At 57.1% G+C, this 24,827-nt stretch overlaps 1 protein-coding gene across 13 annotated transcripts in view; it reads right to left on the bottom strand.

Annotated features, from left to right (window-relative positions):
• The window catches only part of IQSEC1 (IQ motif and Sec7 domain 1), a 162,719-nt gene that overhangs the window by 15,563 nt on the left and 122,329 nt on the right, over positions 1-24,827 (bottom strand). For all 13 annotated transcript variants that reach the window (XM_021069400.1, XM_021069392.1, XM_021069395.1 and 10 more), the window contains 6 exons: positions 20,583-21,829; positions 8,815-8,976; positions 6,854-6,976; positions 5,425-5,591; positions 1,254-1,393; positions 772-801 (listed from right to left, as the gene is read on the bottom strand). In XM_021069400.1, the coding sequence (XP_020925059.1) occupies positions 772-801; positions 1,254-1,393; positions 5,425-5,591; positions 6,854-6,976; positions 8,815-8,976; positions 20,583-21,829 (1,869 nt within the window). The remainder of the gene's footprint in view (positions 1-771; positions 802-1,253; positions 1,394-5,424; positions 5,592-6,853; positions 6,977-8,814; positions 8,977-20,582; positions 21,830-24,827) is intronic.

The raw sequence follows: 24,827 nt of genomic DNA, 5'->3' as shown, positions 1-24,827 counted from the left end.
GAACCCAGGTCTCCCCACACCCAGCCCTCCCTCCTAAAGGACCTTGGCCCTCACGATGCCTAGGAGAGCCTGGTCAGGGCCTCCGCCCTCTGTAGGCACACAGGGTCCACATTTGTGCACCACTTGGGGGTCAGATGCCCAAGCTCAGTGACCCGCAGGTGGGGGGGGGAGGGGATGCAGGCCCAGCCTAGCGCTCAGGGGTCAATGTCATCTGCAGCAAGAGTGTTAAGGAGGGACATGGGGCTAGAGGGGTGGTGGATGAGGGAAGGTCACGGGGGCGTCGGGGATCTTGGTCCCTCTGTAGGGAACCTGGCTGCCCAGAGAAAGGTAAGGCAGACACCTGAAGAGCTGGCCATATGACGGGCAGTGGGAACACCTCCCCCAAGGTCCTGGCAGTGCAGAAGGACCAGGGAGGCAGAGCGTGGGCTGGGTGAGGAGGGGGCCTCAAACCACCCCAGGGACATCTTTCCAGACTGAGCTTCTTGGGACATGGGGATCACACTCGGGTCTCTGAGTTCAACCAGGCCCAGGTAAGAGGGGAAGAGACCACCTGCTTTGGGTACAGTCATCCCCACGTGGCTGCATCCTGGGGTCGCCAGAGATCCCAGGCAGGGAAAATTGTGAAAACCAAATTTCTTATTGCTCTGGAAATTAACTTAGGCAGCCAGGACTGTGGGCCTGGGAGATGGGAGCTGCAGCCGATCAAATGAAGGATATTCGCTGGCCCCCCAGGGTGGGGGACAGTGGAAGGTGACAGCAGAGGGTACTCACACAGCCCAGCCCGTGGTGCAGGGATCCAATCTACGTGGGGAAACAGTAAACAAACAAAAAAGATGTTAATGTTCCAAAGGTACACCTGGGTCCTGATGCAGACTCTGGGTGACATCCACCCTGAGCACCCTGGCAGGTTGTAAGGGGAAGCCTGGGTCACAGGGAGCCACTGCCCATAGGTTTATTAAGAGCCCCAGGTTCTCTTCCAATGTGACCTGGAGGAAATGGTTGTTACTCCCCAATATTAGGAGCCACTTAAAGAGCCCCAAACCTGAGATAATTCACCAACCCTGCCTGGAAGGGACAAGATTCCAAAAGGAGCCAGTGGGCACCCTGGGGTCATGGGGTGGGGGACGAGCTCCCTGGGCCTCCCCATCAATGGGGATGGAGTACCATCCCCTGAGGGTCATGAGGTCAGGGGGCAGATGCCCGGGCCGCCCATGCTAGCCCCTCAACCGCCCTGAGGATGGGGCAGCACCTACCGGCTTCTTCCCCACGATAAGCTTCTCCACCTTCTGCACCTGCGACACGTGGTCCTCGTTGGTCTTCAGCTCCCGCTTCCGGATCCGCTCATAGATCCCGATCAGCATCTCCCGGGGAATGTCCTCACCATCGTCCACGCCTGGTAGGTGACAGTGGCTGGGCTCACCCCAATGTGCCGGGTTCCAAACCAAATCCAGACTGCCGCCCCCCTGCCCGTCCCCAGCTGAACCAAAGGTCTCCAGACCCACAGCTGCTGGACGTGTTCAGCCCATTACACATTTTTCCAGAATGTGCACTGGGGACCAGGCCAGCACAGCCCCCAGGTGAGACTGGACAGGCCTGGGGCCACCTTCCAGCTGTGCTCAGAGGGCTTCTAGATCCCGACTACAGCCCCTGTGGGGGTCTCCATTCCACGGATGGGCAAACAATGGCCTGGGAAGGGGCTGGGGTGCAAGAAGGCTGTGTAGACAGGGTTTTGTGAGTTCTTAGGCTCCAAGAGGCCAGGTTCATGTCCTCAATTCAACCCCCCCCCCATTAGCCTGAGACTTGATCTCCCTGAGCCAGGAGTCCTCACCTCTGTGACACAGGCCACTAAGAGTATGGCAACTCCATGGGGAATGAGGACAGCTCGTGGGGTGACCCCAAGGGGGAGTTCAGTGCCTGTGAATGGCTGCTGTCCCAGTTCATTGGGACTTGAACCTGGGCCACTCTGATCATGAGCTGTGCCCTCTCTGCTACGCAGCCTGGAAAGTGCTGCCAGAAACACCCAGCCCTGTGCATGGGAGAGATGTGCACTCTGCACTCAGAGCCCAGACTGGGGGAGGCGGGAGTGGGGGAGTCGGGGGCAGACTGAGCCCTCTGCTGGGCCACTGGGCATTGCCGGCCAGTCACAAATTCACATAGCATCTGGTCCCCTGACTGCATCTGGGGGCTTTGTCCCTCAGGGAGTGACATTCGCTCAGTGTTGTTTCCAGGTGACAGGAAATGGGAAGTAACCCCCTTGCCCACTAATAGGGGAGTGGCTGACCCATCCTCATGTGGGACCCCCATGACAGGGATCACTGTGCCCTGCAGAGCAAAAAGAAATGTCACAGTGGAGCGGTGTGGACCCCTGCCTTAGGCTTACTGCAAGGAAAAGCGAGGTGCCAAGTAGAACAGGACAAAACCAGTCATGCATTTTAGTAGCACTCCAGCCAGGAGCTCTGGGCTGCACAGCGGGGCCTCAAAGCTGATGACCCACAGGGGTGAGGGTGGGGAGACAGCAGGGATGGGAGGGGCCCTGCTGCGCACCTTCTTTGCTTTCTGCGTTTTGTTTTGAGTGGGTTTTTTTTTGTTTTTGTTTTCTTTTTGCCATTTCTTGGACCGCTCCCACGGCACATGGAGGTTCCCAGGCTAGGGGTCCAATTGGAGCTGTAGCCACCGGCCTACACCAGAGCCACAGCAACACGGGATCCGAGCCGTGTCTGCGACCTACACCACAGCTCACGGCAAAGCTGGATCCTTAACCCACTGAACAAGGCCAGGGATCGAACCTGCAGCCTTATGGTTCCTAGTCAGATTCGTTAACCACTGAGCCATGACAGGAACTCCTGTTTTGAGTATTTTTTAAGAGCAGTTTTAAGTTCATAGCAAATGAAACGGAAAGCAGAGAGTTCCCATACACCCCTGGCTTCCCCCTCATCAGCATCCTCCATCAGAGAGGTGCATTCCCTATGAATGATGATCCTCCATGGACAGGGTGCTATCGCCAGGGTCCACAGTTCACACTGGGGTTCGCTCTCAGTGGGGTCTGTCCTACGGGTCAGGAAAAAGTCTAATGACACCTGTCCATCATTATGACATCACACTCACTGCCTAAACTCCTGAGCTCCGTTCCATCCCTTCCCTCACCCATGGCAACCACGGGTCTTTTCACTGTCTCTAAGCTCCGCCTCCCACAGGATGTCCTACAGTTGGAGTCAGGCACACAGGCTTTTCAGAGGGGATACTTTCACCTAGCAACGCTCATTTCACTTTCCTCTGTGTCTTTTCACGGCTTGGTGGCTCATTTCTTTTCAGCGCTTACACTCCATTGCCTGGATGGACCAGTTTATCCATCTGCTGAAGGACGTTTCAGATGCTTCCAAGTTTTGCAACTATGAGTAAAGCTGCTGTAAACGCCCATGTGCAGGTCTCTGTGTGGATGGGAGTTTTCAGCTCATTTGGGTAAATACCAAGGAGGGTGACTGTTGGGTCACTATCAGGTTCTTGAATTATGTGAAGACAATATTCAGGATATAAGTTTAAAACATTTAAAAGTAAGTATCGATAAAGCAAAAGACTGCTTCTCTTGCTTCCTCACTGGGGAGTGCCCCCCCTGCCCTCCCGCCACCTATCCCTGAACTCCCAGAGGCCCCCCTGCTGCTGGACTCACTGGGCAAACTGAGCAATTCCAGAGAAAACGTGTATCCAGTGTCTGTGAGGTAGGGACTTTTTCTCTAAAAAGGACAGGTGGATGTGTGCAGAGCGCAGAGCGCCAACCTGACTTTGGAAGACCAGGGTCCTGCCTCCCTGACACTCACTTGCTGTGTAACCGCGGGCCAGTCCCTTTCCTCTTTGAACCTTGGTTGCCCCTTCTGAAGTTCAAGAAAGACAGGGGCGAAAACCCTTGAGTTCCTGGCTTGAGAAAAAGAGGAGATTGGTGGGAACAGCCCAGCCTTGAGAGCCAGAACCGACAGCTTACTCTCTTTCCTGCCCTGGGGACCAGAAATAGAGTCTCCTGGGACTGCGGGTGCAAGGCTGCACACGAACCATGAAGCTTCTGACATGAGGGTGGCTCATGTCAGGATCTGACCTGCAGCCCTGCCTTCCTGGAGCCTCTGTCCTCTGGGCTCATTTCTCTCTCCCCCTTACTTCTCACACAGGAGAGGCCCCACTTACGTGGGTGGTAAAGCCAGAGAAGAAAATCAGAGTCCCTAAAGCTCCCCAGGTCACCAACAGCATGTGAACCCAGCTAGCCCAGCACAGCTTCCTGCATCAGGGGCCTGGGGCCATGTGGAGACCAGGAGATGCCTGGCCCATGAAGAGAGGGGCTTGGATTGATGGAGAGGAGGGAGGGGCGCAGTCCCCGTGTGCCATCAGTCCCTTGCCTGGTGGTCTGATTTGTCACTAACGAGGTTCCTGATCCCCAGTTTCCCAGGAACTACAGCTAAGACCTGACCTCTCTTGGGGCCCATGTGGAGGGTGCCCGAGCCAACCCCGCGTGAGCGCCTGTTAGGGTGGTGCCCACCAGCAGGGGGCACCCCAGCAAGGACCCTTGACAGGGAGGGGGAAGAGAGCAGCGGGGCTTACAGAAATAAAAGACAAAGTAAAAAACTTAAATGACTCAAAAAGTTCACCAGCTTTCTTGACTCAGACCAGCTTTCTTCCCTCTTATAAACTCATGCTGCCACTTCTAAAGGGACCTTGGCTCCTCAGAGCTGGTGCTTCCCCCTGAGAGGGCAGTGCCTCTCCTTCCAGAGACCTTGCCCATCCCTCTCCTGCCTGGCCACATCAGGAGGAGGCCCCCTCTTGCCGCCCACCCCCTCAGTACCTGCCCCAGGGGGCACCTGCCAAGGAGGGAAGGGTGGCCTTGGCCCCACAGCCCAGCCAGAAATAGCTCGGCTGGCATCATAGCGGTGCTGCCTTTCATGGCATTTGTTTTTGTCAGTAATGCCCAGATGTGGCAAATGCTGCTGGTTTCCACTTTACAGTGACGACATAAGACTCCTTTTCAAAATATAGACATTTAAGCAAACAAACAGAAACAAAAAGATGAGTCCCTTTCAAGAGGAGGACCAAGGTGGGGACAGCAGGCAGATGCTGTGAAGGGGGCAGCCATGGGGAGGGCAGTCCTGGCCCCACCCCTGCTCGGAGGCCCTGGACACCCAGCACCTGACCTGCAGTCTGGCTCCTCCTCTGCCCCTGCAACCAGGCCTCCAACCACTGAGTCCAGCTGGGGCCCTGGCACAGGACCCTCACGACGGCACCAGCCCATTACAACTCCTGCTATGTAGCGTCTGCTCCTTTGAGGCCCTCCGCTCACCTTGGTCCCTGCCAGGGGCAACCGGGCACTGCGGTACCATGTGCCCCCTGCAGGGTGTGCTCAGAGGGCATCTTGAGGACCGCAGGACATCCCGCCCAGGACCTCACCTCGCAGGTTCTTGACGAAGTCCTCCAGCTTCATCTTGCGCTCGGGCTTGACGTTGGGGCTGTACATGTCCGTGTTGAGCAGGATGATGGCGAAGGCCAGGATGAAGATGGTGTCCGGGTTCCGGAACTGCCGCACCACCCCGGGGTTGCAGATGCAGTAGCGCTGGCTGCAGGGAGGGACTGCTTCAGCCAGGGCAGAGGCGCAGCCAGCCAGGACTCACGCCGAAGCTGGCCACTGCCTCTGAACTGGTAAATGGGGAGGACGTTTGTCCCAAGAGCTGGCCCTGACTGTCCACTGCTCCTTCTTACGTTCTGTCCTGCCACCTGCCCCCACTCCCCTGCCCATTTCAGCTGGCACAGGGCTGCTCAGGGTGTGAGAACCACACACCTAAGTCTCAGTCAGAGCTGAGTTCTGGCCAGTAGGGGGTGGGCCCCTTCAAGGCTGTGCCTGGAGGCAGGCCCTGTGCCCTCCACACTCTGCCTGCCTGGAACAGGGGAGTGACGGTGGGTAGTAGACCTGTCCCCGGAGACCTCGAGGTGACAAGAGGCCAGGCCTCCTTCACACCACTTCAGAGGGTGGATTTTAGCCAAGGCAGCTGTGGCGTCTCTGCTGCAACAACTGGACAAACTGCCTCGCTAACACATTGCCTCGAGGAGTCACCTGCTCACTGTCCTCACTGCCTCCAACACGCCCCCTGCACCACCTCTCCACTGGTGACCTTGTAGATGGGTGAGTGGGTGGGGCAGGGATGGAGAAGAGGAACCGGATGGGGCATCATGATGGAGGCCCACATCCTGTGGGCAGCAGTCATCTGAACTCAATGTGGGCTTCGATTCCGTCTTCCCTTTTAAGTGCTGCCCCCTCAAGGAAGCCCTCCTGGATGGAATGCTCCCCTCCAGGGCCCAGGGTTTCCCCCTCTGTGACCTTGCTTCTCTTGGCCCCATCACCCTTGCTGAGCCCAGGGGACTGGGTCTTCCACATTCAGCATGGGGCACAGAGGCCCTCCACAGCAGTGTGCACAGCATCCTGGGAAAAGACAGTGCAGGGACAGCCCACTGCAGGCTCTCTGGGGTGCCAGGCACTGGGTAAGTGTGCCCACACGTCCTGGGTAGTTTAACCCTTCTACCCCCTCCAGGGTAGGTGCCTTCATCATCCCTCTCTACAGGAGAGGAAGTGAGGCACAGAGAGGTTAAGTAACCAGAGCAAGGTCACACCGCTAGTAAGCGTGTCGATGTCATAACCAAGCCCTCTGTATCACTGAGGGAGCGTGTGTCCCTGTGAACACAAAGACAGATGGACTCATGAACCAATGAGGATGTGGAGGTGCATAAAGACCCTCCAGGCCCTGGTTCCAGCACTGACCACACAGCTCCTGGCACCCAGGGCCCTTTTCCTGCCTGATGCCCACCTCACCTGCCCAGCTCTCACCTGAAGGCCTCAATCAACCGCTCCACCTTCTGAGCCTCCCCCTGGACCCGGATGTGTGCCTGGAACTTGCGGAGGGCTTCGTCCAGCTCCATGGCAGAGAAGTCCATCTCGTCTACCACGCAGCTGCAACGAGATACAAAGGCTTGGTCTGTGCCCCTGGCCCTCCTTCCCAGCCGCCACAGCAGGGGATGGAGCACAAGGGGTCAGCGCAGGGAGGCCCGAGAGCAAGGGCAGGAGCTGTGGAGGCCTGGGCCCTGCAGCCTCTGTGTCCCAGGCAATCCCTCACATCAAGGGTTTCCTGGGCATCTTTGATGGGCTCTCAGTGGGTCCTCATCTGTTGACCCCACAAGGAGGGTAGAGATGGGAAGGTCGCAGGTAGCAAGCAAGTCTCACCATGGTACTACCCCCAGCACAGCCTGGTCCTGCCTCTGATGGGGACCCATGAACAGGGAGGGTGGGCCTGCACCAGGGACCCTTGCAGGAGGCTCTGGCACCCAGGGCACCTGTTTGTAACGAAGCTGTAACCACCCCGCTGGGGCTGCAGAGGCCTCGGCTGTGGGGGCCTAACCCCCCTCCCAGGGCTCCCTTCCACTGGAGTGATGCTCTGAGCCAAAGCCCTTAGGAGAAAGGTGGGGGTGGGGACCCCACAGGACGATCTGCTGACCAGTATCCGAATAGGATGCCTGTTGGGGGGGGGGGTCCCGCTACTTCCTGAGGCTGCTGCTATTTTCTGATCTGAGGAGAACAATGCCCGGATTTCCTACAGGCCAGGAGCAACTTGGAGGGGGCGTAGGGGAGCAGGGGTGGCTGTAGGGGAGGGGGCTGGACTGGACAGTCTTGGGCCCTATTCACCCAAGCAGAGCTATCTGCTTTCCTTGGATGGTTCCTCCCTGGTTTTGGGAGGGCGGGGGGCGCTAACCATAGAAACAGTGTGACCCCATCAGAGGTGGGGGTGAGGGAGAGCAGCCCAGATAGCACAGATGCCACCCATGCCAGGCACCGCCAAAGCCCCAGCGGGCTCGCTGCCTCTGTGTTTGCATGTGACTGAATGCTTGTGTGTGCAGATGTACGTGCATGTGGGGGGGTGAGGCGCACATCCAGACCCCCCCTACACCTCGAGCCTGGGTCTGCTCAGCTGTGAAATAGATGCTGCAACCCCGCCCACCTCCTCCAGGGGAAGCCCAGAGGAGACAGGTGCGAGTGGCCAGGCTGCCTGCCCACTGGGGGCTGAGCAAATAGGAGACATCGCTGTGGTTACTGAGGGTCAGTCTTTATCCAGCGCTAATTCTGCTCCTGGCTACTACCCGGGTCATGCATCCCACATGTAGCTGCCTGGGTCAGACGTACAATTACAGCAGACCTGGAGCTGTGCCCCCAGGGCAGGCAAAGGGGAGCAGGACACCGGTTTCAAGCCAGCCTGATGCTGACTTGGTTCCTCATCTGCAGAAGGGGTTTTGATGCCCCGACACCCATACCGGGGGTGGGGGCGAGATAGCCTGCATGGAGAACCTGCCTAGTGAACACAGGTCTAAACATGATGCTTTTCTATGCAGAAGTCTTGGGGACTATGGGGGATGTGGGAAACTTGCAGGCAGGACTGCTCACGACCGCCAGCAGTTCCCAGGGAGCTGGAAACCTGCTTTTCTGCAGTGTTCTCAGGGTCTATAGCCGCCAGCTTGGCCAGACCATCACCCCCATCTCCCACCAAGACAGGGAAGAGGAGGGGGCAAAGCTCAGGCTGGCACCCCTCCTGCTGTCCCTGCAGGAGGTGAGCACAGAGGCACCAGGCCAGGGGAAGGGCCAGCCCCAATGGACAGGCTCGAGGTGCCAGGGTGCTAGCCTGTTCATGTGGCAGTGGGGGTATGCATGTGTCTGGGAGCCAGAGGACAGGAGGACCGCTGTGGGTCCCAGCGGTGGGAGAGCCTGGTGGTGTGTGTCTGCGCCTCTCCAGCCTGACTCACTCGAGCACGTCGCGGTTGAACTGCTTCTGCCGGTTGCCCAGGAACTCCCCGATCATCTGGCGACTCAGGCCCTTGCGCTGCAGCAGGAAGTGGGCCACTCCCACCGGTGTGTCGGGCACGAAGCCGCGCTCGATGAGGTACTGGATGCCCTTCTCGGGCTTCCTGGGAGGACAAGAGACAGACTCAGCCAGGCGCCCAGCCCCGCCCCAGCCTTTGCTCCTCTCCCCCTCTGTAGCACCCTGTCCTGTCCCACCCTGAGCCCAAAGAATGGGGGAACTGGGACTGCCTGGGCCCTGCACCCAGGCTGGCCCAGCGGGAGCAGGTACTGGCATGGCCCCCCCTCGGGCAGCACACACTGGCCACCCGAGAACCATCTCTGACACTGCTAAGCACGTGTCTGAAGACCCTACTCATCCGACTCCCTTGGTTCCCACACTACCCTTTGGGGTTGGCACGCTCCTTGCATGTGCCGCTTAAGAGTTGGACAGTGTGACCTCACTGGGGCTGTGACTGCCCTTGTTGTGGGACCTGTGTGCTGAGTTAATGCAGTAGGCCACCTGGAGAGATGCATGTGTTGAGCACCGTGACAGTTTAGGATTGACCTTGATCCACAGCAGAGGAGATGGAGGCACAGCCAGGAGGGTGAGGCAGGGCTGGCCCCACAGGGCTGAGCATCCACTTGCGCCAGGGCCAGCAGTCCCTTCCTCCTTGTGGTCCTGCACCATGGTGCCCGCTCAGCTGACCTTATGGGGAGGCATGACCGGCTGCTCCACACATGTGACCCTTGGAGGTGGTGTCCTCCGCTGACAAGCCCAGAGCCTTGGATGGGCCTGAGGGGCGGTGGAGCCCTGGTGGAGCCCTGGGTACACCCAGCATCCTGCCCATTGCCCTAGATGGCAGAGTTGGGTCAATGTTCTGCTGTGCCCTGGGCATGAAGAGGAGGGCAGCATCCACCAGCCATGCTGCTCCCACTGATGGTGGGTCCCACAGATGCCATATTTCCATGGGTAGGCCAACTTCTCGCTGGCTGCAAGGAGACCCTGCTGTTTTCTTTTCTTTCAGCTGAGCCCACAGCACACGGAAGTTCCCAGGCCAGGGACTGAACCTGCCCATGGCAGTGACCTGAGGCACAGCAGTGATAATGTTGGATCCTTAACCTGCTGAACCACCAAGAACTCTGACCCTGCTATTTTCAGCCCAGGTGGCCATACACCCTCACCTTACACTTGGGAGCTCAGAAGGGAGTGAATGAGTGACTGCTGGAGGCTTGGGTTCTGGGATGGAAGTGGTGATCAAGTGGCTCTGCTCTCCCACGTTACTGGTCCTGCCACGGCTCTCGGGTCTCCAACCAAGAACCTCCTCATCACTAGCTCCACGGCAGCCTCCACAGCACCCCGGCCCACACCTGTGCCCTCCCCCACCACCACGGTAGCCCAAAGACATGCTTTCTTTGACCCACAACTGTTAATAAAAAGAATTCCAGTTAGTTGCCAGCGCTTAGAAACTGGGAGAAGATGTGCACACCCTTCTGGACTGGAGGGCCACGGGGCCTCTCCAACTCTGGTGCCCTCGTCACCCATCCATGCAGGACTATCTGGGCCCTGCAGCCCAGCCTCCTCTTGCCGCCCTGGGGTGGCTGCTTCCTGCTCTGGTCAGCTGCCCTCTCCTGTGTTCACATGGATGTCAGGCAGCATTAGGGATGACCAGGGCCCCTCTAGGAGCCCGCAGCCCAGCGGGAAGGGCAGGCTGTGCTGGGGCCACGGGCAAAGAGTGACCTCCCTGACCACAATCAGCCACTGTCCTGGACACCGTGGATGTGGGTCCCTTGCCATAGGACTGTGTTGGCCCCTTCTGCTCTCAGCAGTGCAGTGAGGCCCTACCTGCCCAGGTGTGCTCTGCTGGGTGGGGCCCTGGATCCAAGGGCCCTGAGAGGACTGGAAGAGCCCACATGTCCTGTGGATGTGTCACACACAATGGCATGCTGCCACCCACCTGCCTCTCTCAGGCTGAGGCTGTGAGGCAGGGCCTGTGGGGCTGTGAGAACCCCACGGCACCCGGGGGCCCCATGGAAAGGAGCCGCAGCCCATCTGGTCCCGAGAGAGAGCCTCGATGAGGAGGGGACATGGCAAGGTGGGGAAACTCGCTTGGTTGTGGCAAAGCCCATCCCCACTGAGCAAACTGGGTCACTGGGTTGCCTCCAGGCCAGGAGGTGGGGGGCTCGGCCCCCGGTCTCCCCCTTCCCTTCATGGGCTTGGGCTTGAACTTGGAAGAGGTACTGACTGGGGCCCGGATGACTGCAGCCTCAGGGGCCAGCAGGAGCCCAGTGTGCACAGTGAACGCCTGGCGGGAGAAACAGCGTGCTGTGCCCAGGATGGGGCCAACGGGACTCGGGGAAGGGCTGCCTTGGCCTGTGTCTCCAGGACTCTGCTCTAGACCTTCAGGGCCACCCAAGCCTACACGACAAGTTCCAGCTCCTTGCCCTTCATCCACTTTTTTTTTTTTTTTTTTTAGGGCCGCACCTGCAGCAAATGGAAGATCCCAGGCTAGGGACCAAATCGCAGCTGCAGCTACCTGCCTATGCCACAGCCACAGCCACTCGGGATCTGAGCTGTGTCTGTGATCTATACCACAGCTCACGGCAACACCAGATCCTTAACCCACTGAGGGAAGCCAGGGATCAAATCCACAACCTCACGGTTCCTAGTTGGATTCGTTCCCATTGCACCACAACGGGAACTCCTTCATCCACTTCTTTATTCCCTCCAGAAGTTCACTGCGTGCCTCCTCTGGGCCAGGGCAGTGCTGGCACATCTGTGGTCCGAAGTCCCTGCCTTGAACATGCACATCCTACCTGGAGCACAATAGGGAGGGAGATAAACTCTAGGACAGAGGGACACTTGCAGGCATGGCTCAAAGCCAGCTCTACTCTCTGGCTGGGTGACCTAAGTAAGGCAAGTCACTTAACCTCTCTGTGCCATCTGTGTAGTGGGGACAGGGACAGTGCACACAGCAGAGCTATTGTGAAGAGTAAATGAGTTGGTGCCTCTGAGCCCTCACAAAACACTGTTGGTTCTATAGCTCTAAGAAAAGGGTTAGCACCAGGCAGAGTGAGACCAAGGGGAAGCCACAGTGATGCAGGAGGCGTGGCCTTTAGGTAGATGGGGCAGGGAGGGACCGTCCAGCAAGGCCTCCCTGGGGAGGCGGCACTGAACCTGGAGCCAGGAAGAGGGTCCCTGGGCACAGGAACAAACAACACAAAAGCCTTCCTGGACACATGACAAGACGCAGCCTGGAAAGGCTGGGTAACTGTGCTCCAGGCTGTCCAGCCAGGGAGAGAGCCAGCCTTTTTACCCCTTTGCTCTGAGACACCCCTAGAGTTCCACTCCAGGCCCCACACTCCTACCAAGGCTGCAAACCCACTTTGGCCACCTGTGGAGCCAGCCCTCCCCGGATGCCCCTAACTCCCCTTTCTCTAGCCTTTCTGACCGCCACCCTCTGGCACCCAGCGTCAGTGAGCTGCAGAGGCCACCCTTTCACTGTCTATAACTGACCCACCTCCGCATCCGGGCTGCTGGGCCCCTGTCTGCAGGGCCAGTGAGTACCCTTGGCCATCCCCGGGGGCTGGCTGGCGGGCTTCTCTCGCCTTGGCTGTGAAGGGCCAGCATGGGCGGGCCACAGCAGGGCTTCCCGCCCTGGCATCTCTTGTCCTTGGCTGCAAGTAGTCAGTGTGCAAGCTCAGGGCCTTGTGAGGGTTACGAGGTTGGCTCTGTACCCAAGGACCACCCACTTGCTGGAATGCTCTTCTCCCAGCAGAGCCCGGACAGGCCACAGCAGGCTGTTTTCAGTTGCTATAGCTGAAAAGACGAGGACATGGGTGTCTGCCCAGCACCTCCCTTCTGGGCACCCAGCTGGCCTCCGGATTTCTCACACACCCCTGCCTAGAGCTCCGGCCCCAGTCCCTGCAGGCTGACCACAGTTCCAGCCTGGTCGATCAGAGCCCTGCTGACCACAGAGATGGTCTTCCTGCCGGGCTACCATAAGGCTGGACCACAAGGCCCGACTGCTGGCCGCCCTCCTGCCCTGGTGGGGGGATCACAGGGCATGGCCAAGAGATGCCCTCAGGCCCACGAACCAGGAAATCCTCTTTGATTGGATTCCCACCCCACACCATGGAGAAGGACCTGACTAACAGAGACCAACACAAGGGTCTGTGCAGACACCTGCAGGGCCCGAGGGTCCTCCGAGGAGGGGCGTGGTCAAGCTATCCACGTGCTGCCCTCAGACTGGTTGAGGGGGCAGCTGGGCTCACCAAGTTCAGCGCTCAGAGAATCCCATATGTCTTCAAGTGCCCTTCAACTCAGGAATCCAGACTCGAACTCCTCCAACATCCTGCAGAGAAGCAGCCACCTTCTATCTGCTCACATACCTCCAGGGCCAGCAAGTGCGTCACCTCTCACAATGCTTATTTTACCCAGCTTTGATTTTTTTTTTTTCTTTTTCTTATTTTGGTTGTACCCGCAGCATCCCAGACCAGGGATCAAATTTGAGCTGCAGCTGCCAGCCTATGACACACCTGTGGCAACAGCAGATCCTTAACCTACTGTACCGGGCAGGGGACTGAACCCAGACCTCCGCAGCAACCTAAGCCACCACACAGATAATGCAGGATCCTTAACCTGCTGCACCACAATGGGAACTCCCCTATCCATCTCTGAATTCTACAAAGTTCTTTCTGATATTAGAAATCCAAGCTAGATATGGCGCCCAGAGGCTTCTTAGCACTTATCCCAGAGACAAGGTGGAAGAATTACTCTCTGCCCCTCGTACACTGTTGGAATGTAAGCTGGTGCAGCCACTATGAAAAACAGTATGAAGGTTCTTTAAAAAACAAAAAACTGGGTTACCATAGGATCCAGCAATCCCACTCCTTGGTACATAACCAGAAAAAAATCAAAAACTCTAATTAAAAAAGACACATGCACTCCATTGTTCACAGCAGCGCAAGTAACAATAGCCAGGACATGGAAACAACCCAAGGGCCCGTCAACAGGCTTGAGAAAATATGGTGTATATACATGATGGAATACTACTCGGCCATAAAAAAGAATAAAATAGGAGTTCCTGTTGTGGCTCAGCAGTAATGAAGCCAACTGTCTTCCATGAGGATGCAGGTCTGATCTCTGGCCTTGCTCAGTGGGTTAAAGATTGATATTGCTGTGAGCTGTGGTATAGGTTGCAGATGTGGCTCAGATCTGGCATCACTGTGATCATGGTGTTGGCTGGCAGCTGCAGCTCTGATTTGCCCCTAGCCTGGAACTCCCATATGCTATGGATGTGGCCCTAAAAAGGAAAAAAAGAAAGAAATAATGCCATTTGTAACCACATCGGTAGATCTAGAAAATATTATACATAGTAAGTCAAAGACATATACTTTACAATATCACTTAAGTGTGGATTCTAAAAAATACAAATGAATCTACATACAAAACAGAAACAAACTCACAAAGAAAACAAACTCATGGCTGCCAAAGGGAGAAGGAGGGAGGGAGAAATTAGGAGTATGAAATTAATGGGAACCACTGCTATATGTAAAATAGATAAGAAATAGGGATTTACTGGAAAGCCCAGAGAATTATATTCGATATCTTATAATAACCTATAATGGAATATAACCTGAAAAAAAAATAAATGAATCACTTTGCTGAACACCTGAAATCAACACAAAACTGTAAATCACCTATACCTCAATTTGAAAAGAATTACCCTCTGGCACAGCTGGATGCCTGGTGGGGCCAGCCCAGCACTGCCTTCCTCCCTGAGACACTTGGCAGCTGCTCCCGTCCCCAGACCTGGGACAGGGCCAGGGACCCCCAGGGCTCTGAGGGTGGTATGGGCCACCAGCCAAGGGTGGCTCATGTCGAGAGGAACAGGACCCCAATCTCCAAGACCCAAATCAAACTACTCCCAAAAGGTCCAGTCACTTGACCTGTCAGCATCACTGGCCCCAGACATGGTATCACTTGGGGGCTGGCATTTCTGGCTCTGCAGCAGCCACACTTCACAGATTACCATGAGGACTGGGTGAGATGTTGCGCACAAGGGGTTCAGTGCTGGCTGGCATGTTACTCATCTGCCCAGACTGTCTGTCACCATGCCTTTTTCACTGGTTACGATGAACACGTTACATGTAAAGCCAGCAGCTCAGGAGCCCAACCCCAACTCTGCGCTGACCACACAGCTGCCTGAGCCCCTGGCCTGCTGACCTCCAGGGATGTTGGAAGGGTGGTGCCTCAGGGCACCTCAGTCTGGCCACAAGGCTCCCTGGCCCCTCCTGTAGGCAGTGGGCCCTGGGCAGGGGCTGGGTGGAGGAAGCCCTGTCTCAAAGCACAGGCCCAGGGCCCAGTCAACAGCTCTGAGTCTGAGCAGGGGCCCTGGGGCACCTGCTTACATGCTCCCCAGACACGCTGTGTCCACTCCTTTCCAAGGGCTCTGGGGAGGAGAACAGTGGTCCAGAGATGGGAGAGAACTGGTCTGGCCCTGCGACAAAACTCCCCTGGGGTCTGAGCACCTGTACCTAGGCCAGAGGGCAAGCGTGAGGAGCATGAAAAAGAGGAGCAGGGCATGAAGAGGGCTGTACCCCAGTGGTGTGTGGTTGCAGGAGCAGGTCCCTCTCTGGGCATCAGGTGACAAGCGGAGGAGGTCCTGTCAAGTGTCCTTTTGGGCTGGGGGGCACAGACCCAGCTCCTGCCACTATGGTGGCCCCAGGACCACTGCTCCAGGGCTGGCTGGCCTCCTCTGAGCGTGTGGCTCTGCTCCTGGGCTCTCAGAGTACACATGTGGCCCAGTGAGCAGTGGGGTGTGGAGGGTTACTCACAAGGCAGTAGTACCTGCACCGGGTTTTAAAAAGGGTTCAGGAGTCAGGTGGAAGAGGTGTGAATCCCAGTCCAGCCACCAACCAGCTGTGTGACCCTGGGCTGGCTGCCACCCAGCATCTCAACTCATTGATCCGCAAGGTGGTTTAGTACCAGCCCATTCCCTATGGTCTCCTGGAAACACACCGTCAGCACATGTGGGCATCACGGCACTATCCCTGGGTTTTAGGCTGCTCTGCCGCTAGGCCACCTGCTGGTGGCCAAGCCTGAAGCTGGAACCTCCCACTCTCCCCCACAGGTCAGGACAGCTGCATCCACAAGCATCCTCGATGGAGGCTGCGGGCAAGCTCTTGGTTTCAGTCTCTAACCCTTACCAGGCCCCAGGGTTGGGGCGGGGGAATCGGGGGGAGGCAGGAAACACGCACCTGGTTTCCAGGCACGGCCAGTAGGGCTCAGGGCACTGCACGGAGCAGTCCCTGCAGTGCAGCAGAGGTGGCTGAAACCCCTCTGCCCGAGGCTCCTGGACCCGCGCCCTGCCCCCAGCACTGTGAGCCAGATGTGTGGCCCTGGAGCCTGGGAAAGGCGGGTGCTGAGAGGCACATCTGGGTGCCAGGCAATGGGACACCTCCTCCCACCAGGATGTGTACTTTCTCGGGTTTCCTTTGCTTTGTCTTTCCTCCTCTCCCTGGCTGGCGTGCTCTCTGCTTTGGAGACGTCTCCAGACCCTCCACATACCCTTTGGCTTGCGGGGGTGGGGTGGGGGCTGTGCTGGAAAGCTCCCTCCTGGGAGCGGGTGGGAACCAAGAGCTGTTTGGAAGGCAGCCTGGACCTTGGGTGATGGTGGGGGCTGGGAGTGGGGGAGATGGTGGGGAGAGAGAACTACGGGGAGCAGAGGGGGGCACTGCAGAGGTAGGGGTGGAGAGGGGGTGCAGGGCGGGGAAGGGAAGGGACAGAAGTACCAAGGTAGGGCCTCCTGAGGAGGGAGCTGAGGCCTCGGGCAGCAGGCTGCTCACTGTCCACCAAGACTTCCGCTCTCAGTCATCCTGGGTGGAGGCTGCAGTGCCCACTTAGGGTCAACAATCTCCCAGCTTCGCCTGCCTCCCCAGAGGCCTTGGCTTCCACCCCCCCCCTGGGTCAGACCACCAACCCCTCTGGGCCTGGTGAGGCTCAGGGGAGACAGCTGGTTGGCACAGGTCACTGGGAGGGCTTCAGGAACTAAAAAGCTGCAAATCTGTGTGAGGAATGGGTCTTTGGAAAAGTAGTTTCTCCTTCCATCCCCTGACAACTGGAGAGAAAACCAAGGTGAGTGAGGAGGAGGTAGTGCCTGTCATTTTCACCGTGGGTCTCCCGTCCCCATCTGCCCTGAACACTGCTCAGAGCTGCCTGCTGCCAGCCTGCCCTGTGCTCTAGGCCTGTGCTGCCCATCGGCGAGTTCTGTAGCAAGAGACTGTCCCGGATCCGTGCTGCCAGGGATGCAGGCACCAAGCACGTATGGCTGGTGGGCACCTGCACTATGGCTCACAGCCCGAGGAGCATGACCAACGGTAGTTACCATTTATTTAGCATATGGAAGTTCCCAGGCTAGGGGTCGAATCAGAGCTACAGCTGCCAGCCTACACCATAGCAACGCCAGATCTGAGCAGCGTCTGTGACCTACACCGCAGTTCACAGCAACGCCGGATCCTTAACCCACTGAGTGAGGCCAGGGATTGAATCCACAACCCCATGGTTCCTAGTTGGATTCATTTCTGCTGCACCACAGTTACCTTTAACTTCAATTTAAACACCATCTGTGGCTGGATCCCACCGTCTGTCCCTCAACATGTAAAAGGGTGGGGTCCCCCTGGCTGGAGAGGCTCCAGTGAAAAGTCCACCAGGGTTTTTCATGGTCTTAACGAGCCCATTCTATAAACTCCGTGGAGGAATAACTACCAGTAAGAACCAAGGCCACTTTTACAAAGAACAAAAGAGGGGTTCCGTCCTAATGAGAAAACATTAGACTCAAAAGTCTGATGGTGGCAGGGGAACAAAGAGACCCTCTGCCCACAAGTGTGGAGCTTCACCAAGATCCTTACTCTATTCACGGACAAGTCCCAGGGCCCTAACGCAGGGCCTGCAGTGCAGCAGGTATTCAATAAATATTTGCCAAGTGAACGAAAGGGTCCGACCACAGACCCTGTTCATGGAGGAATTAGATGGGGTTTCAAGTCAACACAGAAAGGACCTATTCAAGAAACTGCTTGGAGGCAAAGGGCAAATTCACACAGACTAACAAAAGCTTCACCCCTCATCGTGTACCATTGTCCAAACCAAACGCCCAGTTAGAATCCTAACTGGATATACAACTGGACTATGAAAGTCCTGGAGAAAATACCTTAAAACTCTATTATGACCTGGGCCAGAGTCTTTTAAAATAAAACACTAAAACCCAAAAAGACATGGATGAACTGACTAGTTAAAATTTAAAATATCCCGTTCAGCATGGTGATAACAGTATGTATCACATATTTGGAAGTTACCAGGAGTAGATTTTAACAGTTTCCATCGCAAGGAGAAAAAAACTGGTAAACCATGTGTGATACTGGATGTTTCAGATTTATTGTGGTAAAGATTTTGCAATGGATACAAATATTGAATCATTACGTTGTATACCTGAAACTAATGTCTTATGTGTCAATTTTATTTCAATAAAAAATGCAAAAAACCCAGTAACTTCTGTTAGAACAAAAAAAAAAAGCATAAACAAAGTTAAAAGATGTATAACTAAAAAACCACTGAATGGTACAATTTATAAGGGTAGTTTTAGGGTGTATGAATTTTATCTCAGAAGTAAAAAGGACAAAAAAAAGTGATGGACCTGAAGAAAATATTTGTAATTGCAAAGGACTAGTATTCCCATATATAAAGAACTACTATTAAATTAAAAAGACAACTAACAGGAAAATGGGTAAAAAACATGAATGGGCATTTTATAAAGGAGAAAACCTAAATGGCTACAGGACACACACATGGATGCTCTGTCTTAGAAGTAGGCAGGGAAACCCAAATCCTAACAAATGAGACACTATTTCTAGGCTGTGACAGGTGGTGGGAGAGCACACTGATGCTGTCCAGCGTGTGGGACATAGGAGCTCTTGGATCCAGCTGCAGTTTCTATTTCAATGAGCAATGTGCCATGTGAGGCTCCCAAGCCCCCAGTTCTGCTCCCCAGAGGCTCTCAGGAGCAGCTGGGAAGGGCAGATTCACGCTCCCTCTCATATCCGTGCTAATCATGAAAATGGAGCATGGATAAGTACACATGGACCCCACGCAGCAGCACAGGAACTTGATGGTCCACAGCACCGACAGGGATGGTCTCCAACAGCCACAGTGTGCATGGCCCTAGGCCCAGGTAATGTCAGCAGGGGCCATGGAGATAGCCTGGCGCTGTTCCGAACACTCTACACACATGCTCAGTTCCTGCACACCCTGCAAAGTGGATGCTCCTAAGCGTAGCACCATCCTGCAGGCACGGCCTCAGTGGCAGAGGCTGCACTGCCCAAGGGTGTGCGGAGGGACATGCCTGGAGCTGTGCTCCAAACCTCACATGCGCAGAAATAGACCTGGGGTCGGGGGGGTGCTCCAGACTGACAGCAGAGGGGATGGTGTCCGCTCCAGGCCTACTTTCTCTACGGAGAGCAGAGAGCGTGTTCATGCATTACAGGTGTAACTTAAAGACTGATGGAGCCAGAAAGACACTACCAACACCAAGGCCACTTGGATGTAGGAGACAGCTGTTCTGGCCTCCAGTGGTCCACTCAGCTGGGACCCCCACATCAGGACACCACGTCTGTCAGGGATGAGGGAAGCTCAGGCCCTGGGGGCCCCCAGGCTGTCCCAACCTCCCCCCCAAAGGGCCCAAGGTGATCCGGGAGCCGGCTGTGCCCAGAGGCAGGTGGCGGCAGGCCTTTGGGCCAGAGCTCAGGATGGGCTTGACAGCACATGACCCTCCCTTCCCAGGGCACCGTTTTGGCCTCAGCTTGTGTGGCAGTGGGTCTGGTCCTGATGCGCAGATGGAAGTCTCAGCAGACAGCAGCCCTAACAGTTCTGACAGGTCCAAGACTCTTAGTTCTGAGCTGATCAAGGACCAATGAGCCCAGGCCCTGGTGGCCCCCATATGAATGCTCAGTCCCCTAACTCGCCCCCCAGCACAGGCCTCTCTGAGTTCCCCAGACAGCATTGGCACTTGCATCAAGAATGGCTCAGAAGTGTTCCCGAGTCTCTCCGTGTAGAAGAGGAAGCAGAGAGCAGGGAAGTAGAGCAGCTGTGTGACAGAAAACACCAAGCAGGCTAGCCACGTCCCCTGCATGTCCCCAACCTTGGAGTTGGCGTATGGTGACCTCAAATCTGGAGGCCTTGTAGATGGAAATGATGAGAAACCGGAGGTTTAATAACCAGAGCCGGCCAGCGTCCTTTCCCGGGGAGTGCTCAGGCCTCCTCCTCCTCCACTTGCTATTTTCAGCCACGCTAAGAATAGTCTGCTTTAAATACCAGTCTCCAGCTTAGATCTGCTCTCAGGACTGCCCCACAGCACCTTTCCAGAACCCTAGCAGAGCGGCCACTCCATGGACCTGATTCACACATCTCCCAAAGAGCATGAGACCCACCTGTGTCCTTCCCCCGCCGAGGGCCTGAATCCAGCCAACACGACCCCTGTCATGTCCTTGCTCAAAGCCCTGCGTCCCCCATCATCCAGGCAGCCAGCCTCCATAAAGCTCGTTCCTGAACCTGGGGCGCCCACCCCTCCTGCCCACTTGTCACTGAGCAGCCCCTCTTGCCACCTGCACCAGGCTCCTAGGAGGAAGGCTGGCCCAGTGCCCTGCGGGCTGGCAGGTGGGCGGGCAGATGGGGACTCACTTGTTGAAGAGGTTGAGGCCGATGCGGTAGTGCCGCTTGCGGATGACATCATTGCTGAAGGCAGGTGAGTCCCAGCTGTTGCGGGTCTCCTTGTGGTAGGTCTGCTTGCTGAGCGTCTGCTCCCGCAGGCTGTCCCGGGATGAGGACTCAGAGCTGCAGTTGATGGTGTCGTTGGAGTTGGACGTGCTATTGATGCTGTCGTTGTCCCCGTCTGAGTAGTCCGACTCGGACTTGCTCTGCCTGTTGGCCGAGCCGTTGATGGCGAGGTGGCTGTCCAGGGGCCTTGGAGGCCGGGGCCGCAGCTCTGGCTCCTCCCGGGGCAGGCCCTTGGGGAGCCCGTGGGGGCCGTGCTTGGGGCTGCCTTGCTGCCCGCCCAGGCTGCGCTCATATACGCTCTGCCTCTTGAGCGAGCTGCGGTCCGAGCGGTCGCTAAGGTCCGCAGAGCTGTCGCTAGGTGGCTCGATGGTGAGCAGTGGGAGATGCTCCCCACGCAGCCGTGGCTCCTGCGGCTCGAGTGATGGTGTGCTCCGGCAGCTTGTGTCAGTGTCCCCCTTGTCGTCCTTGTGGGCCAGGGCCCAGTAGTCCTGGGCACTGCCGCCAGCACGTAGCCGCAGGTCTGACTCGGCACTGGATGGCCGGCACCCTGCTTGTGCGAGGGGCAGGGGTGGTGACAGCTCCTCCTCGTCTATGTACAGGGTGACGTCGCTGTACGAGGCTGTCATCTCGTCCAGCTGGCGGTGCTCAGCTCCGTGCAGGGCCTGTGAAGGCTCAGTGTCCCGGGCCCGCCCCCCATCGGGGGGAGGGGCCTCCTCAGTGTGCAGGCTGCGGCAGTTGAGTGCGTCGTCGATGGACTCAGCCAGTGACTTCACCTGCCGCGAGAAGGCGTCCTCCAGCTCAGTGATGGCATCTGCAAAGTCGCCAGCTGGGGCGGGGGCCTTGAGGGCAGGTGGCTCGCCGAGGTCACCACACTCGGCCGGTACCAGGGTCCCCAGTGGGGAGCCCTCATCGGTCACCGAGACCTGCTTGCCCTCAAAGTAGGAGCTGTGCACCTTCTCGGGCCCCTCGAAGGAGAACTGCATCCTCATGTTGGACAGTACGATGCGGCGCGACATGCGGTTCTCAGACATGGAGCTGCGCAGACGCTCGAAGTTTTTGTTCATCTGGTACTGGCGGAAGGCCGTCTGGATGGTGCGGGCCGCATGGCGGGTCACGAGGCGGCCCCCATACTTCCGTTCTAGCATCTCCACCTGTGGGGTGGGAGAGGAGGGTGAGGGAAGCTTGGGGAGGCTCAGCATCCCCCCGACCCGGGGGCCTGGGGGCCTGTGTCAGACACAGTCCCAAAGCCCAGGAAAGTAGAGAAACCCCGCATTACAGTTAAAGCAAGTGCGTTCCCTGCAGGACTTCTCAGGATCTTTAAAGGGAGGTGATTTCCCAAACTTCTTTGGCCATAGCAGCCTTGGGCAGGTACAAGTTAAGAGACCTGCCCAAGACCCAAGTAGGCCCAGGGCACCGAGCACTGGCTGCAGCCCCTAGTCCTGCATCTTTCTGAAGCATCAGCATTAGCACCTGAGCCTGCCCCCGTTAGCGGATAGACTCTGAGAAGCCTTGGACCCTGCAGCTCCTGAATCCCATCAGACCTACCTCGCAGGACTGCAGTGGGCACGGGTGAGACCCTCAGCACGTGCTGGCATAGGGAAGCGGGGGTTATAAGACCTTCGACTGCATTCCTGGGAGGTGACAACAGTCTGTGGGGTCCCCAAGTCCCTTCCCTGTACAGATGGGGAAGCTGAGGCACAGAGAAGAGACCCAACACGCCCTGGAACAACAGGGCCAGACTGCGGGCAGTTGTGGAGACAGGGACTCCCATGTGCCACGTGGGCCTGTGAAGTCCTAGGCTCACGCCGGCCCCAGGACCCAGGACAGGACAGCCTGCTCTTTAGGACCAAAGAAAATCCAGGATAAGGGACTGGCTGGTCCGCTTGGGCGCTTGGGCAGAGTGGCACTGACGGAGGCCGAGAGGCCTCAGGTCCTGGGGAGAGAGGCGCCTGTGTCCGGGGCAGAGTGCCACACCCACATGCCAAGGCCCCTGCTGTTGGCTCTGAGGAGGACCACACCCACGCTGCTGCAGGCAGACAAGGTCCCCGCCCTGGATGGGCCCAGCCGTCCAGAGCAGACAGAGGCACACGCATAACTAAACAAAGCCAAACAGACGCTGAGCACATCCAGGCTGTGGCTGAGTCGGGGCTGCTGGGAGCTGCCTGGGGGTGGGTGGGAAGAGAGGAGGAGGGCTCAGTGTGGGTCCTGGTCCCTCGAGTCCCCAGTGGCCTCTCTCCTCTCCAGAAAGAGGCAGTACCCAGCTCAGGAAGGCCACCCATCTCAGGGACACCAGCTCTCGACAAACGCGAACGTGCCAGCCCTGCAGGGCCCACAGGTGGGGAGCGGCCAGCTGGGCAGAGTGGGCCCCTCACAGGAGAGGAGTGGGGGGCACCGGGGAGGTTGAGGATCAAAACGACTTTTCAAAGCCTGGCGGGGCCCAGAGTCAGCCAGGGCGGGTCTGTTTTTTCTCTCGCCCTGAAGTTACTGAACAGCATCCAAAGAGATGACCTCACTTCCACATCTGTAAGCAGGGTTTCTGTTTTCTGGGTTTGGAGCGGAGCTCTGAAAGCCCGTGGGGCCAATAAAGGGTCCAAGGCTGAACTCCAGGAAGCCCTCCCCCTCTCTGCCCTCCAAGGCCTGTGGTCCTGGGCCCCTCGTCAGCATTAGAAAGGGAAGGACCCATTCACTCCATGGCCCCCTCTCTCCTGCAGACTCTGGATCTCACAGAGCAGACAGTGACACTGTGCTCGAGACCCGATCCCCAGATCCGCATGGGGGAGGAGGGACTTGGGAAGGAGGGGCAGGTCCTGTGTTCCTGGCCTCCCCCAGGGCAACACGGACCCAGGCCTGCCCTTCCTCAGCCCCTTGGCCCTCACCATGGTCATTCTTCCTTCTGGGCCAGAACTGACCTGAGACCCAGTCTGAAGGCTCACTGGGGGCACAGGGGAGGGAATCCCATCAGTGTGTGATCACCTGCTATCTGTCACCCTCACTTGGCACAGCGACATCTCGTCTGCAGCGGGGCCCAGGATCTCCCCTCTTAGAGAAGTGACAGGACTGGGAGCCAAGAAGGTCACCCTCCCGTGAAACAGAAACACTGCTTCTGGGGACTTGGGCCTCCTGCTCTGACAGGAAACTGTCAGGAGATGCAGAGGCCGGAGGCCCACAAGAAAATACATGACCTCCCACTGGGCTCCTTTCACTAAACTGGGGCTTGGTTCCCCTAGACTCTAATCCCACATGGAGTCAGGCACCCTATTTCCATCTGGAAATGAAACCTGCCCTGTTCCTATTGTTATCTCGACTGCCAGGAAGCTCAGCAGAGAGTCAAATGCTCAGGGTTGCTCAGTGGCCCTTACTGTCACCTCTTTCTGGCCATCTTTTCTGCCAAGCTTGTTCTGCCTCTGGCCTTTGCACCTGCTGTTTCCCCTTTTCCCAGAAGGCCCCTTCCTCAGGCACCCGGTCCTCATACCACACTGGAGAGGTTTCCCACACTTCACCCAATGCCGCCACCTCCACACTTGACCTCCCTCCCCTCTCTCAACAACCCTGGAGTTTCATCACCTTCTGGAATGAAACCGTCTCATTGCTGACTTGTCTCTGGTCACCTCCTGGACCATGGTGTCAGTTCAAGGGCTGGGACCACACTTCGTCCCCTGATGGCCCCCTAGCATCCAGAATAGTCTCTGGAGCTTGGTGGGCTCTGGCCTAATACACATGAGATGAAAATGAACAGCTGTGGTGGCTACATTATGGTCACAGAAGCACATGATTACCTCCACAGGCCTCCACGAAGTTTGAACCTTTCTTGCTTCTATTTTAATGGTTCTGCTGCAGACATCTGTCACCATAAACTATTCCTGATCCACTTTGGATCTGGGTGTAACTGACACGTGGAACAGAGGCCCCTGCTAAGTGCCACAGGGCAGGGGGTTATTTGCTTCAGGCTCTTGCCACTTGCCAGCATCCCATCAGTCCCAGCTCACAGGTAGATGGATAAAGAAGATCAGTCCCAGGTCACAGGGCTGTCCAAGGTTACAGGGCAGCACTGAGAGCAGGGAGGGGGGCTGGTAGGGACTCTGTTGGGGGAAGACCACCCTGGGCCGTACCCACATTGCTCCCCAAAGCAGCCCAGGGCCACACCAAGCC

The sequence above is a fragment of the Sus scrofa genome, chromosome 13 (genome assembly GCF_000003025.6).
Source record: "Sus scrofa isolate TJ Tabasco breed Duroc chromosome 13, Sscrofa11.1, whole genome shotgun sequence".
Taxonomy (NCBI): domain Eukaryota; kingdom Metazoa; phylum Chordata; class Mammalia; order Artiodactyla; family Suidae; genus Sus; species Sus scrofa.
Note: the sequence above shows the minus strand (reverse complement) of the source record. Positions and strands in the feature narration are given on the sequence as shown.